Here is a 14,830-nt window from a genome sequence, read left to right on the forward strand (position 1 = left end):
AAAAACAAATCCAACCAATATTGTCTCTACTTAATTTCAAGAATAGGGCCCTGACAGATAACGAAGCTGGAGAAGCGACGACTATAATGGAGAGAGTCCAGGAGGATCTCACAGCTCTGAGGGGACAGAGGGGTCTTGTCTTTGGTACAGGTTCTTCTGAAGGAACTCCAGGATCCTCCTCCATTTGGACTCCCCTCCCCACAACATGATCACTGCAACAGCACATCACAGTTTTACAGTAGGGTAAAAATACTCATGAAAAACAATCCCTTTCAGAGACTTGTAACGTAATGTCTAGTGATACTATCAACTGGGTCCTTGATCTAGCCTTACAGTAAGTCAGAGCAGATGAGAGATGCTCTGTAAAATCCATCACCTTTGCCCCTGGAGGTGCTGGAGCAGATGTGAGGAGTGTAGAAAGGTTTGATCAGGTGACCAGCCCCAGGGTAAGACACAGGTTCCCTGCCCTCTCCAACATACTGCACTGCGCATCTGTGCATAGAGGTCAGAGGTCAGGTGATATCTGGGATAGGCCTTTTAGTGTGCCAACTTGTATGCATTATCAGGTAGTGGCAGGTAGCCTAGGGGTTAAAAGTGTGGGGCCATTAACTGAAAGGTTGCTGGTTTGAATCCCCGAACTGACTAACACTAATTGCTCATGTATGTTGCCCTGGAGAAATGTCTACTAAATAACTTAAATGTACAGTACTTACATCCTGGACAGATTCTGCAGTGGCACAGTTCTGGTCAGCTTCTCCAATGACCATCAGTAATGGACACTTTAACCTCCTGACCTATGGTGCCAAAAAATAGGTCCACACACATGTCAGTTCCTCACTGTACAAATACATACAGTATAGTGTGCATACAATGCAGTCTGAAAGATACCACCACCTCTACTTTAGGGCCACTCTCAGTGATGGGCTGGATCGTGTCTCTCCGGATCAAATGGTTGTTTTCATCAAAGTGCATATTTCTAGGGATTTGAGCAAAACACAACTATAATTTCAGTGCACTCCAAATGAGGTCATTTCCCATTGCTTTAGAATAGGTTAAAACACACTCACGTGTTGTACTTGTTAGCTATTGACACAAGCGACAATCTGAAAGGGAAAACATGGCTGCCACGTATACACACCATACATCTGGGCTGGAAGAGAGGGGAATTATCAACAAATATGTTGGGAAATAGGAGAGGGGTGTGTCTACAGAGCACCTGTAAAATAATTGTTTACAGTATTTGCGTTCACTAATTAACTGGTTATCAATCAAACAAGTCCATTTCAAAGAGGAAGGTGTGGAATAATCATGTCAATGACATCAGAGTAAACGGCCAGGGAGAAGGACTCCCAGTGAGAAGCCTCTATCACTGGCCACCCGAGGATGGTCTCAGCATGGCGAAAGCAGTCTGAAGTAGGGGCGGCAGGTCCACAACAAACACCAGAGCACACACACTGCAGGCCTCTTGCATCTTTTTCCACAATGAACTGTGCAAATACCTCAAAGTACTTGCATCCTATGGCAACCGTTGTAGAGACGTCCGTGGGGTACTACAGCACTAAGGAGACGTAGCTTTCGGATGCTAACAGGGAGGAGCGATGCTCAAACAGAGCCCTCCTCCCCCAGATAGCTCCAGCTCAGCAGGGAATGGTCCAGGACCTTTTAGAGGAAAACATATACAGTAATATCGTTACACTTGCATCCAATATTTAACAGTCCGTCACTCTTCAAGGTCAACATTCTGGTCTAATGATATACCGTAATGCGTTTTAGGATATTTAATTGCGTACAAAATATCTTGTTTAGTCACCTGCTGGTATAAAAAGACTCCGTCCTTGTAGATGTCTATCTTTTGGACTACGGGGGCCATACACCAGTGCTCTACGACTGTACAGGCTACAGCAGCCTGCTCACTGAAGTCCTGGCTGATGTGGCCACTGTACACAGAGATCTGAACCAGCAGTGGAGTACGGATATCCTTCTTCCTCAACCTGACACCGAGAAAAGAAACAGTCAACTATGTAGGGAGAGCTAACTGAAAATCATTCAGAATTCATACTGGAGCAGAGGCATATCTTATGTAATTTGGTGTGTGTGTGGTGTGTGTGTATCTGTTTCACTGCCAAACACAGGCCTCGTGATCAACAGTAAGCCCATGGACTCTAAGCACACATAAAAACCACCAAAACGGATGTCCTCGGCAACTTCACACACGGTACGTGACAATAACACAACTCAGTTGCTTTACAATCGCAGAGTTGATAAATGAGTCAAAATATTGTAATTTTTGATTTTGCATGAAGTATCACAAACATAGATAGTAACACCTGGCAAAGTAGGAACACAAGCCCAAAACCATACCTCTTCTTACCTTTGACCATCCCCGTTTCATCACTGGCATAATGGCCGAACGCCTCCCATCCTCAGCGCACTGAAAGGAACGAAGGGTGATCTTCTTTTTTAGGGAAAAACGTTCTTCACCACAATCTGCAGTTTCTCATCAATGAGGGCTCCAGTGGCCTCTACCGGGAGCATGGGGCATTGGACTCACCCGTGCCTTGATGTGTGACCACCAGGAGAGCTAGACCAGTTCTATCACCATCCAGAAACAATAGCAACTGGACACAGAGAAGGAGAGGAGTTTTCCATGCAAAATGGCCACCACCCTGAACCTGTCATCTGTAGGCAGTGGAAGAGGGAGAAACGTTGTAGGCAACAGTTTGTCAATGGAAAGTCTGTTCTAGCAGCGGTGGACTATGTCGCCAACAGGACACAGGTTAGGCACTCGTCCTTCTTTGTAGCCATTGAAGAGCTGGAATGTGTAGATCTGGGGGATGTGTAGAAAGCCTGAGGCCCCATGTCTCACATCTAGTCAGACATCCTCCCTGCAGGCTAGAGCAGCTAAAATCCTCTAATTGCAAATTAAAAACAGTTTGGAACTGAGGCAAATCCCTACCCACGTTTTTGCAAATGTGAATGAACATCCTCAAGTCATATTAATCATTTGCACATAATCATAACAAGGCCATATCAAAAGAGGACCATAGTGCTCTCCAAAAAGTATTGTTGGTGCGTAAAACCTGTGAATCCAGATAAGCCCAAAAAAATTGTAATGGGTCTGCAGTCTAAAAGACTAGCTTACTTCATTATATATAAATCATGTTTTTACTGCATCAGGATAGCATACACATACTTATCAGCTGAACAGTCTTCTTCAGTGTTTAGCTTGGTTCATAACATGGCCATAACCATGTTACAGTTCAAATATATATATATTGATCATTATTTCATTATAATATCAATTGCAGAGAAATAAGCTGAGCAAATTGATACCCCTGTCTTCAATGTTACAGTTCAATACAATATTTCTGCACCTCATGGACTCTTTTTTTCATGAAGCTCCTTTTTGCAACAGGACTGTGCTGGGAAAAGATTATGTGATGTGAGAAACAGCTGAGAAGATTATGACAGAAGATTTGATAAAGACCTGTAATGAATTATGACAGAGTGACTGATATAATATTTAAAATGTTTGTTTACATCTGAAGTCTTGGAACAAGGCGGAATCCGATAGGTAGAACATGAACAGGATATTGTACACATCCCTCCTTTTCCCACATCCTCCTTTCAATATGATTAGATCATATCATCATTTGATCATAACCAAACACATTACATTTTCAGAACAGTCATTTTGATTATACAATACAACTCAATAGAAAACATCCTTTTAATGCTCTGCCAAAAAGTTACTTGTGTTACAATATAAAATTATCAGTATATTACAGTATCTAAAAAAATGTGTCCACGTGTCCATAACACTAGTTGTGCTGAGGTGTTCTGGGTAGGGGCGTCAGATCTTCTTGAATGGCCCTGAACAGCTGCAGCAGGGCGTCTCCCCACAGCGCCTTCTGGTGTTGGGAGGTGGTATGAACCAGAGTCTGGGCAGTGTACACCATAGTGAGCACTGTGCGCTCAAAGTCCTCCCTGCTTAGGGCACCTCTGCGCTGGGACAGGTGGGAGGTCAGACGTCTGATCTCGGATAGTCTCTTGGGAAGGACGTCCTCACAGATAACCTCCAGCTTTTGGACCGACCTCAGAGACGCCAGCTCCTTGTCTGGGATCACGAAGGGCTTGTCCTCACCCTCGATCTGCAGGCCTGCCAGCAGGATCTAGAAGACAGACACAGTTGTATCAGATTCTTTACATGTTCTGTCAGATCCACTTTTCATATGTCCATCTGTCATCTCAATACCTTCATGTTCTGAGATTGTTTGACTGATTTAATCAATTGACTGATTGAATCAACAGAGCAATTTCCAAACATAGTTAGGGTGATTTTCATCTTATGCGCCACCACCAAGCTCTTACCAGTAGGGGTCATACAATACATTACAAAATATGTTTGCTGCCTTATTCCTCTGTTGAATCGGACTAAACACTCAATAATTAAGACCTTCAAAATATGTTTCTGTTCCTTCCATGGATAGAGGGACGGTTTACCTTGAGTAACCTGACTCTCATTGGCATGCATTCATGGATGCCAAGGGAAGTCAGGCTTCCCCCAAAAAATTGTCCAAGAAAAAAAGTTTAAAATAAATGTATCTTTCGTGTCAGTTTTTCAGAGGCGGAATACATCTCACCAGAGAAAACATTAAAGCGAGTGAAATTGTGCCCCTTTGTCTCTGTATGTGTAGACCATCTATCTGATGATGTCTGGTCAAAAATAGTTTGGCATTTGTTCTCCCTTGATTTAAAAAATGATAAAATAATAGCCAATCAGTGTTGAGCTAGATTGTTAATGGTCCTGGCTCACCAAAAAAAGTGTCAAGGGAAGCCAGTTTGGATTTGGCTTCACTCCTATCACATCACATCGAGACCCAAACGTCATTGACAAAAACAACTTGAATTGTTGCATTTCGTTGTATTGTTGTCCTTCGGTGGCTAGCTAGCTAGCTAGCTAAAATTGTCCCTTTCCTAAATTAGCCATAGATGGAGATAGGGATTTGGCCTTGCGGTTTTACTTAATTCACCATACTGGCAAATTATTATAACTGTGATTCTGATCCAAGGATAAATTCATACATTGGCCTGAGAGGATGGAAGTTCAATATGTAGCTAGATGTAGAAGGCTAATGTTAACTAGCTAATGTTTCCCATGAAAGGAAGTTAGGCTAGCGAGCAAGCATTTTAGCCAGGTAGTCTAGGACAACAAAAAATAAAAGCATGTACTGTATAACAGAGTCATAGACCGTTTTGTCAACATGAAAGAGAGGAGAAGGCATTGGCATTTGTCTACAAGTAGGGTGAGTCAACATGTTTTTTGTACTTGCACACACACACACACACACACACACACACACACACACACACACACACACACACACACAAATCAGAACCATGGAAAGCCACATCATATTTTGCTCACGTTGATTGGACTAAATAGTTTTTGGTGTCTTTTAGTTGGCACTGTATTAGACTAAGCATAGGTGATTTGATGATGTTGAAATGTCGAAGATGAAATAGTGCTGGAATTGTGGAGGCCGCTCCTGTTTCTTTGCGACTTGCGGTACCTCTCCATGGTTCTAAATCAATAGCTGTTAAGTAGTCCAAAAATGTCAGAAACATTCATTTGCTTGACCATGCTGTAGTTTATGTAACAGTTGGTTACATTCAATATGCTTTGTGGACTTCACTAGACAGAGGTTGCTCTCTGGTTTTGTAATGATGAAACAAAGGCCTGGTTGAGTTTATTCTGCCAGTGTTTTCTTATTGTCTCGGCCTTAGGCCTATTTAACATGATGTCAAGACGTATGAACTAACAGGTTATAGAGCAAACAACGCAATTATCACAACATATAGGTTGTAATATGTTTAAAAACAAATCCTGGCTTGGTTTCCCCAGTGATTTTACCCACACACTGCTACTGATGACGACTGCTGACTGAGGTTTCAGCTTCCCTTTCCCAGTGGGTCAAAACTACGTTCCTGCTCCAACCATGACTCTCGTTGTCCAAGTTCAACCCATGAGCACTGTTTGCCTACAGCTTCTCTGTCTCTGCCCTTCCCACCTTCGACCTCCATGTCCCTGCTGCACAACGAGCGGTGGTACCCACAGGATTCACATCAAACAGGAAATGTTTCAGCTCTTCAATTAGCAGGAGAAGAGGAGTCAAACATTCAATACGTCTTTAACTTTCACTTCTCTCTCTGAATGGAACTCTGAAGAGAGGAGGAGATGAGGAGACACACACCTACACATAGGCCCACTGCTGAAGACAAGAGCTCTCCATCTTTGCTTACTGCACACGTACCTCTTGGTTTCCGTTGTTTGCTCAGCTATGTTCAGAGCTCTGTCATAACAAACTGTAGAAATGTAGCCTCTTCCCATACTGTATTGCCCAATTCCAAATCAGTCCTTAGACTCTATGCGCTCTCAGATCTCCATAAGGGTCTATGGGCCAATTTGATATTTGGCACTGACAAGGACAGATAGAAGAGTTTACTTCAGCATGGAGAAGGGGGTCCCTACGCGACCTACAACTCACTCAGGTAACTAACAGAGTCTCTGAAAGTCAAGAATTCTTCCCAAAAGCACAAGAGATGAGCTATCAGGTATTTTTGACTTTTTATGCCTAAGATATTTTATTTAGAAGCAATGGCGAATATAAAAGCTTGAGTGGCATTGATTCTGATGCAACATGTTTTGCTGCTTCCCCACAAGATTCACAAACCTTGAATAACCTATAACCTCTGTGTCCATGTTTTCCACTCAAACAATAGAGTGGTGGATTGTTAAGCGGTATATGTCCAGACATATTGTTTGCTCCTTGGGCTCCAACATACCAGCTGTAGTATGTGTGGATGAATCTGGGTTGTGCCCACAGTGGATATGGTCTGGCTCAACAACGAGAAGAAGCAGGGACCTCTGGGATATGGAGTTCAATGTCAGAACATTATTAAGTAATAAAGTCAAAACTATCTGAGAGGAGGGTCTCTAGATGATCCATTGTGGGTCGGAGAGAAGAGCCAGACTGAGAGCATGCAATACAACTTTACATTTGTGGAAGATTTAACTTTATTTGACAACAATCTTCTTGTTTCCATGTAACATTCCCAATGAGTTAAATCCCCTTTAAGCCCATTAATGTAATTTCAGCAGAGATGGCTGTTTTTGACTCACCTCAAACAGCAGGTTAACATCTTCCACAGAGTTCTGGAAGGTGGGGTTGACCAATGAGTGTGTGCCACGCTTCACTCTAAAGGCTGATGGGTAAAGGGCTGAATAGAAAGTGGAGAGAAAGTGAGAAGAGGAGAGATAACATTTTGAGTAGTTGAATGACTCAATAAACCAATGGCAACCAAAAGAAGTCCTGAAATACAATAGATCCAGAATTTCCCGTTGAGCGGGTGAATATGGTTGCTGTTGTTGTGACCAGGAGGTCAGTCAAACTCAGCCCACGTTGCAGTATTTACGCAGTGACATACAGTATACAATATAGTCCAATACATTGACACAGTGGCTCTTGGTCATGTAAAATCCTACACTTACTGCATACTGTAAACATGTCTACGTAGGTTAACCTATCGAGTCCCAGGTTTGTGGGAGACCGCTAGGGTGTAAACTGCAGCAGATGTCCCTATGTGAAACCGGGTAAAAACCTTTTAACCTCTGACACCGGTAATCGCTGGTATGTCCCACGTTATAGATGCCCCCTCTTTTCAAAGAGCCAGGTGTGTCTATAGGGCATAGGCTATAGGGTAGGGCGGTCAGATTTCAAAGTGTCAGGGCATATGTGCCGCAGCAGGCCTGAGAGTTCAGGATCTGTGGTCTGCTCTTCATAAAAGCCCTCTCTCTCAGCCTTCAGAACCGCAGACTAAGGCAGCTCTGTCATTTATAAGGTGAGCTAACCAGGAGCAGAAGCAGAGAAACACCTGGACACAAGTTTACCAACTGGGTTCCAACCTTGGTCTCTTGCATACCACAAGACTGCTGAGCTAAAGGCAGCTCCTGAGCTAAATGCAGATAAGGCAGGTATTCTGATCTCCGATGAGACCATTCACTGAACCACCTCCTTCACACCTATTCTTTGACCTGTAAGGGAGATGTAGTCGTTATTATATCTACAAATGACTCGCCTGTTTTCTCAAAAATGACCTAGGCCTGATTAACATTAAGTGAGATAATGAAACTTTGAGCGGCTTCATTCAACAGTGTTTCCTCTGTATTACTCTGAGCTGCTTCTGAAAAGGGAGGGGATGATTTGAGGCAGGAGTCACAGTAGTGACATGATAATACCATTCACCAGTTTGAGAGGCAGCTACAGTACATAGGGACATTCTTGTGGTCAAGTATTTGACCTCAACAGAAAAATATGGCACGTTGAGAAATGTTGTTAACATGACCTAGAGATGAACCAGCCCAACCCAAAGAAAGTCTGGTGCAACAGCATCTCTCCCTCAATACCTTATTTGCTTTCTTTTCCCTGAATACCTGGCAAGGACTGTTTTGAAAGTACAGGGCCATGGGCTTTTGGGTTGAAGGGTCAGGTACAGACAGACAAGGTCCAAATAAGAAGCTTGATTGGAAGTCGGAGCATGTATGAAGTGGACACAAACAGACCATCGATCATGCAGTGCTTCAGTCTGTCTGAGGAATGCCTGGGCCCTGGACAGAACAGAAAGGTCATGGTAGGAACACAGCGTGACTAGGGGTAAATGACGTTTTCCTCTCAACAGTTAAGAGTTTTACGCGGTTGTGACTGAGCTTCATAAAACATAACATGCAGGGAACTGTTTGTCCATACTTTACTCTCATTCTCTCAGAATGTCACTCTCTGGTAGGTGTTGTGTCTATCTGAGCTTGGATAGATTCCCTACTACTGTAGAACGTGCTCTTGTTACTAATCTAAGCCAGATATCCAATCACTGTACAGTAATCTGCTGTTTGAGACAAGAGAAATATAGGCTCACTGCGCTTAATGAGGGTCATAGTTTAAACATTGTCCCTCTCAATGGAAACTGATCAGGAATAAGCTCCTGGTCAACTGACACCCAGCACAATTCCACTCACTGTTCTCCGACTGTACTCCTTATGGAATCTGATCCAAGACCAGCTCTTGCTACTCCAAGTCCCCCTCCACTGAACTTCTAACTGTCCCGCCACCAAGTCCTCACACTCTCGACAGGACAACACTTGCCACATTCTCCCAATTCAGAAACATGGTTAAATAATCAGTGTTGGAATGTATATGCATACAGAACACACCCATAGGGACATCAGCAGAACAACAGCAACACAAAGAAACATCTATGTGCAATGTCCATGTGATTTGTAACCTTGCCTGAGACCCAAAGACTTGTGTAATGCCTAGGCTTTAGCTCAGCGGGCTAACACAGTCGTCTGATACACAGTAGACTCGGTTTCCAAATCTAGCCGATCACATATGGAATAAGTGGTTGCTGGTTTAAAGTGGATGACCCACCTCTGCAAGCAGATCTCATTTTTCAAAGCTCTGAGCTAGACGAAGCCAATCATCGCTCGTGCTTCTCGGCCCACTGTAGCGCTAGACTAAATAATCAGTGTTTACTAGACTAAATAATCAGTGTTTGCTAGACTAAATAACCAGTGTTTGCTAGACTAAATAATCAGTGTTTGCTAGAATAAATAATGAGTGTTTGCTAGACTAAATAATCAGTGTTTGCTAGGACACTCTCCCCTGAGTCCTCACAAACAAGCAGGGAACTTGTAATCTCCCTCTAAGCACATGCACTGAGCCAGGCGAAAACACAAAGCCATTCATTACAATCAGTGCTAAATGGTCCTGGCTGGAATTGTGTCTTGATTTGAGAAAAGCAGCAAAAACAGAGGTCACTGTCATCCAGGTTTACAGTAATGGCTATTTGGATTAAAGTCAGAGCCAAAACCAAAGTCAGGAACATTTCCCATACTACAACTGATGAATGATGTTTTCTTAACCAGTTTACACATTTGCATTGTGATGTCTAAACTGATATTTTCCACAGAATAGACACACTCCGGAGCAAGCTAAGTATATGTCCTAATTAGAACTTTCCCAGTGGACTGAAGACCTGAGAGCTCCAAATATGGGACAAGATATGTCACAATATTGACGGGATAACAATACTTCAAGTCAGATATGCAGATGTTTTTCCAAGCTGCTGCAGTCGAAACAGCTGGGGAAGAATTGGGGAGCAGTCAGAGGGACACAGTGGGCCAGAGACAGTCACATGGGCCACACTTACAGTTTGTCCCCTATTCTAAATTACTGTCTGCATGTCCCCTCCATCAAATCATAAATATTCAGATGTGGTCTTTAGGGGCGATCTGACATTCAATAGCCATGCTTAATGCTTAATACTAGTATGACATGGATGTAATAATGTAATAATATATTCAGAATGGATACTGAGACACATGACTGATTGACAGACCAGTTTCCCCTCTGGGACTAATAAAGTTTGTATTATTTTCTCTGATCATGTCAGGCTCGTATCCACACAGACACATCATGCATATGACTGGATCTCATCTGCCAGCAAAGACCTGAGCTAAGTCGCATTTCCTGAAGCAGGTTCAACATCATGTGACTGATTCAGTGATTGAAATCCACCCTCCTACATTCCTTAATTTGGAGGGATCTATTTTTGGCCGTGGACATTTCTAAGGAAGCAAACATTGACGTGTGTGGGAGGGAGGGAGGGAGGGGGAGAGGGAGGGAGGGGGAGAGGGAGGGGGAGGGAGGGAGGGGGAGGGAGGGAGGGAGGGAGGGAGGGAGGGAGGGAGGGAGGGAGGGAGGGAGGGAGGGAGGGAGGGAGGGAGGGGGAGGGAGGGAGGGAGGGAGGGAGGGAGGGAGGGAGGGAGGGAGGGAGGGAGGGAGGGAGGGAGGGAGGGAGGGAGGGAGGGAGGGAGGGAGGGAGGGAGAATGTATGAATGTGGATTCAAATGTTTGGACCCAATTACAAGAAGGCACGTGAAGTTGTTTTTCGCTGGGAACTTTGTTGAAAGATATTCAGAAAATATAATCTCTCTCCTTCTTGTCAACACAATCATTTACATACAGGAGACTAACATCCACAGCCTTGCCAAAGCAAACAAAACATTTGTCTTTTCTTCAAAAAACATAAAATCTCATAAAAGTCTGCAAACACATCAGAACAAAAGTCTGCATACATTTGTTTTTGCCTACTTAACTCCACCTAAATAATCTATTTGGCAGCTAAATGTTCAGTTATAATAACACACAACGGTACTTAATACATAACCATATTGTATATTTTTTCCTTTGATTCCAAAATGCAGTTCATTACATCTTATTGCTCTTAGTTCTGAAAACATCTGCAGAACAACCATTAACTTTCTATGAACGTGTCTATGTGGACCCCTCAAACTGACCTGAAGTCAGTCTAAGCTCTGTGAGGTGCTCAGGTGTCCTACCTTTCCTCCAGTGTTGAGCAGCAGCCAGGAACAGCTGGCAGTAGAACACAGTGATGAGTAGACCCCACCGATGCATCATGCTGACTCTCGGCCCAGCGCACACACACTGACACTGCCCTGTCGTCTGTCTGTCTCAATGGGATCTGAATGTGGATCAGTCACCAGCCAATCAAAGCAGCCAGCCAGGCCCCAGCTGGAGACAGCTGTGTACAAACAACCCTCAGGAGAATGAGGTAAGAACGCTGACTGCTAAACCACTTCACATGCAACTGCTTCATCCTTTCCTCTCCACCACTCTGTCTGTCTGTTTCTCTCTCTCCTCCCCTTCCCTATCTCTGCCGCCCCCCTCGCTCTCTGTCTGTGACTGAGTGCTGAGTTCCCTCTGGCCAGGCTGTCTGGGCTGTCATCTGGAAGTCATCAAGACCCAGGGAATGGCTGCTCTGTTAGTGGCTGGCCTGCCGCTCACCGTGCTACTGGCTGAGGCAGAGCTGACACCAGACTGGCTGCAGCTGGTCTACAACCTGTAAAACCTGTCCAGTATCATCATCAGCATCATCATCATCATCATGGTCACCGTCTTTTCCAATATGGTTACCATTAGCATAATGGTCATCATGGTCATATCATAACCTCGTCCCCAGGCTTATTGCTACCTCACACAGAGACAACGATGGTGGCTGAGACTATCACTACTGTGAGGAATACCATGTCTCCATCATCATCTTCATCTTCATTATCATCATACTCTGTCTTAGAATCCACCTGCATTCCACATATTGTATACACAGTAAGTGTCTGACAGCTTCCTCACAGACAAGAGTAAAACACCAATATCTGCCCACTTCAAATACATCCACTCCACATACAATAGACTACAGTGCAGTATAGCATTTCAGGGTTCTCTTCATCTCTCCATTGTCCTCAGTGAACAGTTTCTGTTCTCTTTGTAGTCACATGATGTCAGTTACAATAACATTCAGAACTCTCGCTACCAGGGCCAAGGAGCATAGTGGTTTGCTCAGGAACCCAGGGGCTTTGCTTTGGTTGGCCTGTCCTCTGAGATGAAGGCAGGGAATAAAGGAAAATAACTGGAAAAACCAAGCGATTTCAGAAAGGAGTCTGCTATTATTAAATAGAATTACACCATTCTACCTCAGCTTACTGACTGCGGATGACAAATGTTTTTGCAGTATGTACTTCAGAGCTCAACCAATATCGGCTATATCAGTACTCTACTGCTGAGAACTAATAAATAAATTATCATTTGGGTTAAATGTTTTACAATTACTGCTTCTATATTATCAGCTCATGATCATAAAAAATATGACTGATTACTGATCTAAATGAAAATCTAAAATTGCCAGCGGTTTAAATTACCCACTTCACATCACTATCACCACCACCTTGATTAGGTAACTTCAAACATTTCACTGATATATCAGGCAATGCTGGAGGGCATGATTCATTGAGTGCCCGCTAAAGTTATTTGCTTTACGAACACAATATGTTGAATTGAAACATTCTCCTCTAAAACCAGATGGGCACCTGAGGTACTCTGCCCTTCCGTGTCTCACTGAAGGAACAGTATATTCAAATAAAGGATGATGAGAAAGTGATGATATTCCCAGTGAACAAGTTAACACCTGTCTCTCAGTACATTACACAATCAACTCATAAGGTAATAACAGATGGTGTTCCTGAGTCGGAGAGAACAATGTCCAGCAGGTAAAGAAAACTTCACCACAGCCGGTCTCTCGTCTCCTTACTCGAAGGGTCATGGTAGAGAGGAACTCCAGTCTTTTTGTTGACCTACCCAGCACCTTTACTCTTAGAAGAAAGACCGTAGTAAATCAGCCTGTTGAAATGGATGAGGAGGTGACACTGTGACACAGGACCATGTCCACAGCCAGGATTTACTCCAAGTAAGGTCAAATGGTCAAATTAAACATATCCCAGAGGTCACATGGTCAAGTCAAGCATATCCCTAACTGTAGGCTAAAAAATTAAATGAGGTCCACAGGAGCTCCTGGATACATGAGCAGGAAAAAGTCCCATCCGTAATAATTTCTACTGACGTGTAGTTCTCCATTTACCAGCAGGGGGCAGGCTAAGAACACACATTCTTCTTCCATCACTCCAGCACCCATCAGACTGATGCTGTTTTCAAACTATTTTGGTGATGCTGCATGAATTTGAGAATGAATTAAATTAAGATAAATGCTCACGATATGAATGCACTTGAGAGAGATGTAAGGGTTGTTTGGGTTCAGGTCCAGGTGGGGACCCTTGAGAAATCGCTCAAGTGCTTAATTGCCCAAGTCGTGCTGCAAAGCTCGGTAATGCATAAAATATGCAAATGAATAGGAGGGCATTATAAGTCTGTAAAAGCTTCAATAGTCAAATTACCTTGAGACAAGACAAGTGCAGCTGCAGTCCCCACAGGAGAACTACAAAAGAAAAGCATATTAATGTATACACTTCAGACTCTAAATGTCACATGACTGTAAATACCAACAATCAGGATGGGGCAGAATATACAGAATAGTAATTTGAGCTGTAGCAAAAGGTTTAATGGACAATATCAATTATTGGCAGGGTCAGCACCAGTGTCTATCTGAAACGTCTTCCACCACACAATTCCGAGTCATCCGATGTCAAGATTGAACTGAATTTCCCTAAAAACATCCAACATAAGAGACGCATTATGAATAGACAAAACATTACTGTAGAAACATATCCTAAACCCTGTCAGGAGGATATTAGTTCAGAGCTAAATTGTCTGGACACAGACAGCGGCTCAGCTGCGTGATCCATTTCCACTGTGTCTTAACTGCAAATGGAGCTGATGTCTCCTGGCCCTCTCCCATGACAGCTCCTCTTATTATGGTTGGCCAGAGGGCACACACACCATCCAGGCTCTTAGAGAGATTCCACTGCTGCTGCTGTTGATTATGCCTCTCCCCAAGACCAGCGGAGCCTGCAGAACTAACCAACTAACCAGCCAAAACACAACACCCAACACCAGCCTTAATACTTAGACATAGAAACAATTACAATGCAATAACAACTCACTATGGACATCATGCTTCGTAATTGCTCTGAAATTAGTTCCCTTAAAGTTCCCTTAAATGATCTTTGGGTTTTTCTGTTGCACCACCACTTTTTGACCAGACCAGCACTTCAGTAATGAGAAGGAAAAACTCGATTGGTGTCTAAAACTTCAACAGAAGGTGATATTTTCTCCTTCACTTTGCGACAGCAGTGTTTCAGTCATTAGTCTTAGTCATTGCAGTTCCAGTTGCAGGTATTCTGAAGCTTGTCAGTGTCTCTGTGCTGAGGCAGTATCGCATGTCTTTGCTGAATTCCTCAGTG

The 14,830-nt window shown here is 43.4% G+C and overlaps 1 protein-coding gene across 1 annotated transcript; it reads right to left on the reverse strand.

Annotated features, from left to right (window-relative positions):
* Nucleotides 1–3,517: 3,517 nt before the first annotated feature.
* On the reverse strand, nucleotides 3,518–11,782 carry LOC135514568 (protein FAM180A-like). Its single transcript, XM_064938001.1, has 3 exons — nucleotides 11,459–11,782; nucleotides 7,184–7,281; nucleotides 3,518–4,172 (listed from the first exon to the last, which is right to left on the reverse strand). Exons 1-3 carry the CDS (start codon nucleotides 11,535–11,537, stop codon nucleotides 3,822–3,824), a joined length of 528 nt encoding a protein of 175 aa, XP_064794073.1. The 5' UTR covers nucleotides 11,538–11,782; the 3' UTR covers nucleotides 3,518–3,821.
* Between the last annotated feature and the right edge of the window lie 3,048 nt (nucleotides 11,783–14,830).

Source organism: Oncorhynchus masou, chromosome 26 (assembly GCF_036934945.1).
Source record: "Oncorhynchus masou masou isolate Uvic2021 chromosome 26, UVic_Omas_1.1, whole genome shotgun sequence".
Taxonomy (NCBI): Eukaryota; Metazoa; Chordata; class Actinopteri; order Salmoniformes; family Salmonidae; genus Oncorhynchus; species Oncorhynchus masou.

Excerpts from the sequence above, each read along its gene's own strand:
- LOC135514568 (XM_064938001.1), bottom strand. The coding sequence starts at position 11,537 with ATGATGCATCGGTGGGGTCTACTCATCACTGTGTTCTACTGCCAGCTG. Across the intron at positions 7,282-11,458 it reads TGCTCAACACTGGAGGAAAG|CCCTTTACCCATCAGCCTTT; the intron begins GTAGGACACCTG and ends CTTTCTATTCAG. Across the intron at positions 4,173-7,183 it reads ATGTTAACCTGCTGTTTGAG|ATCCTGCTGGCAGGCCTGCA; the intron begins GTGAGTCAAAAA and ends TCTGTCTTCTAG.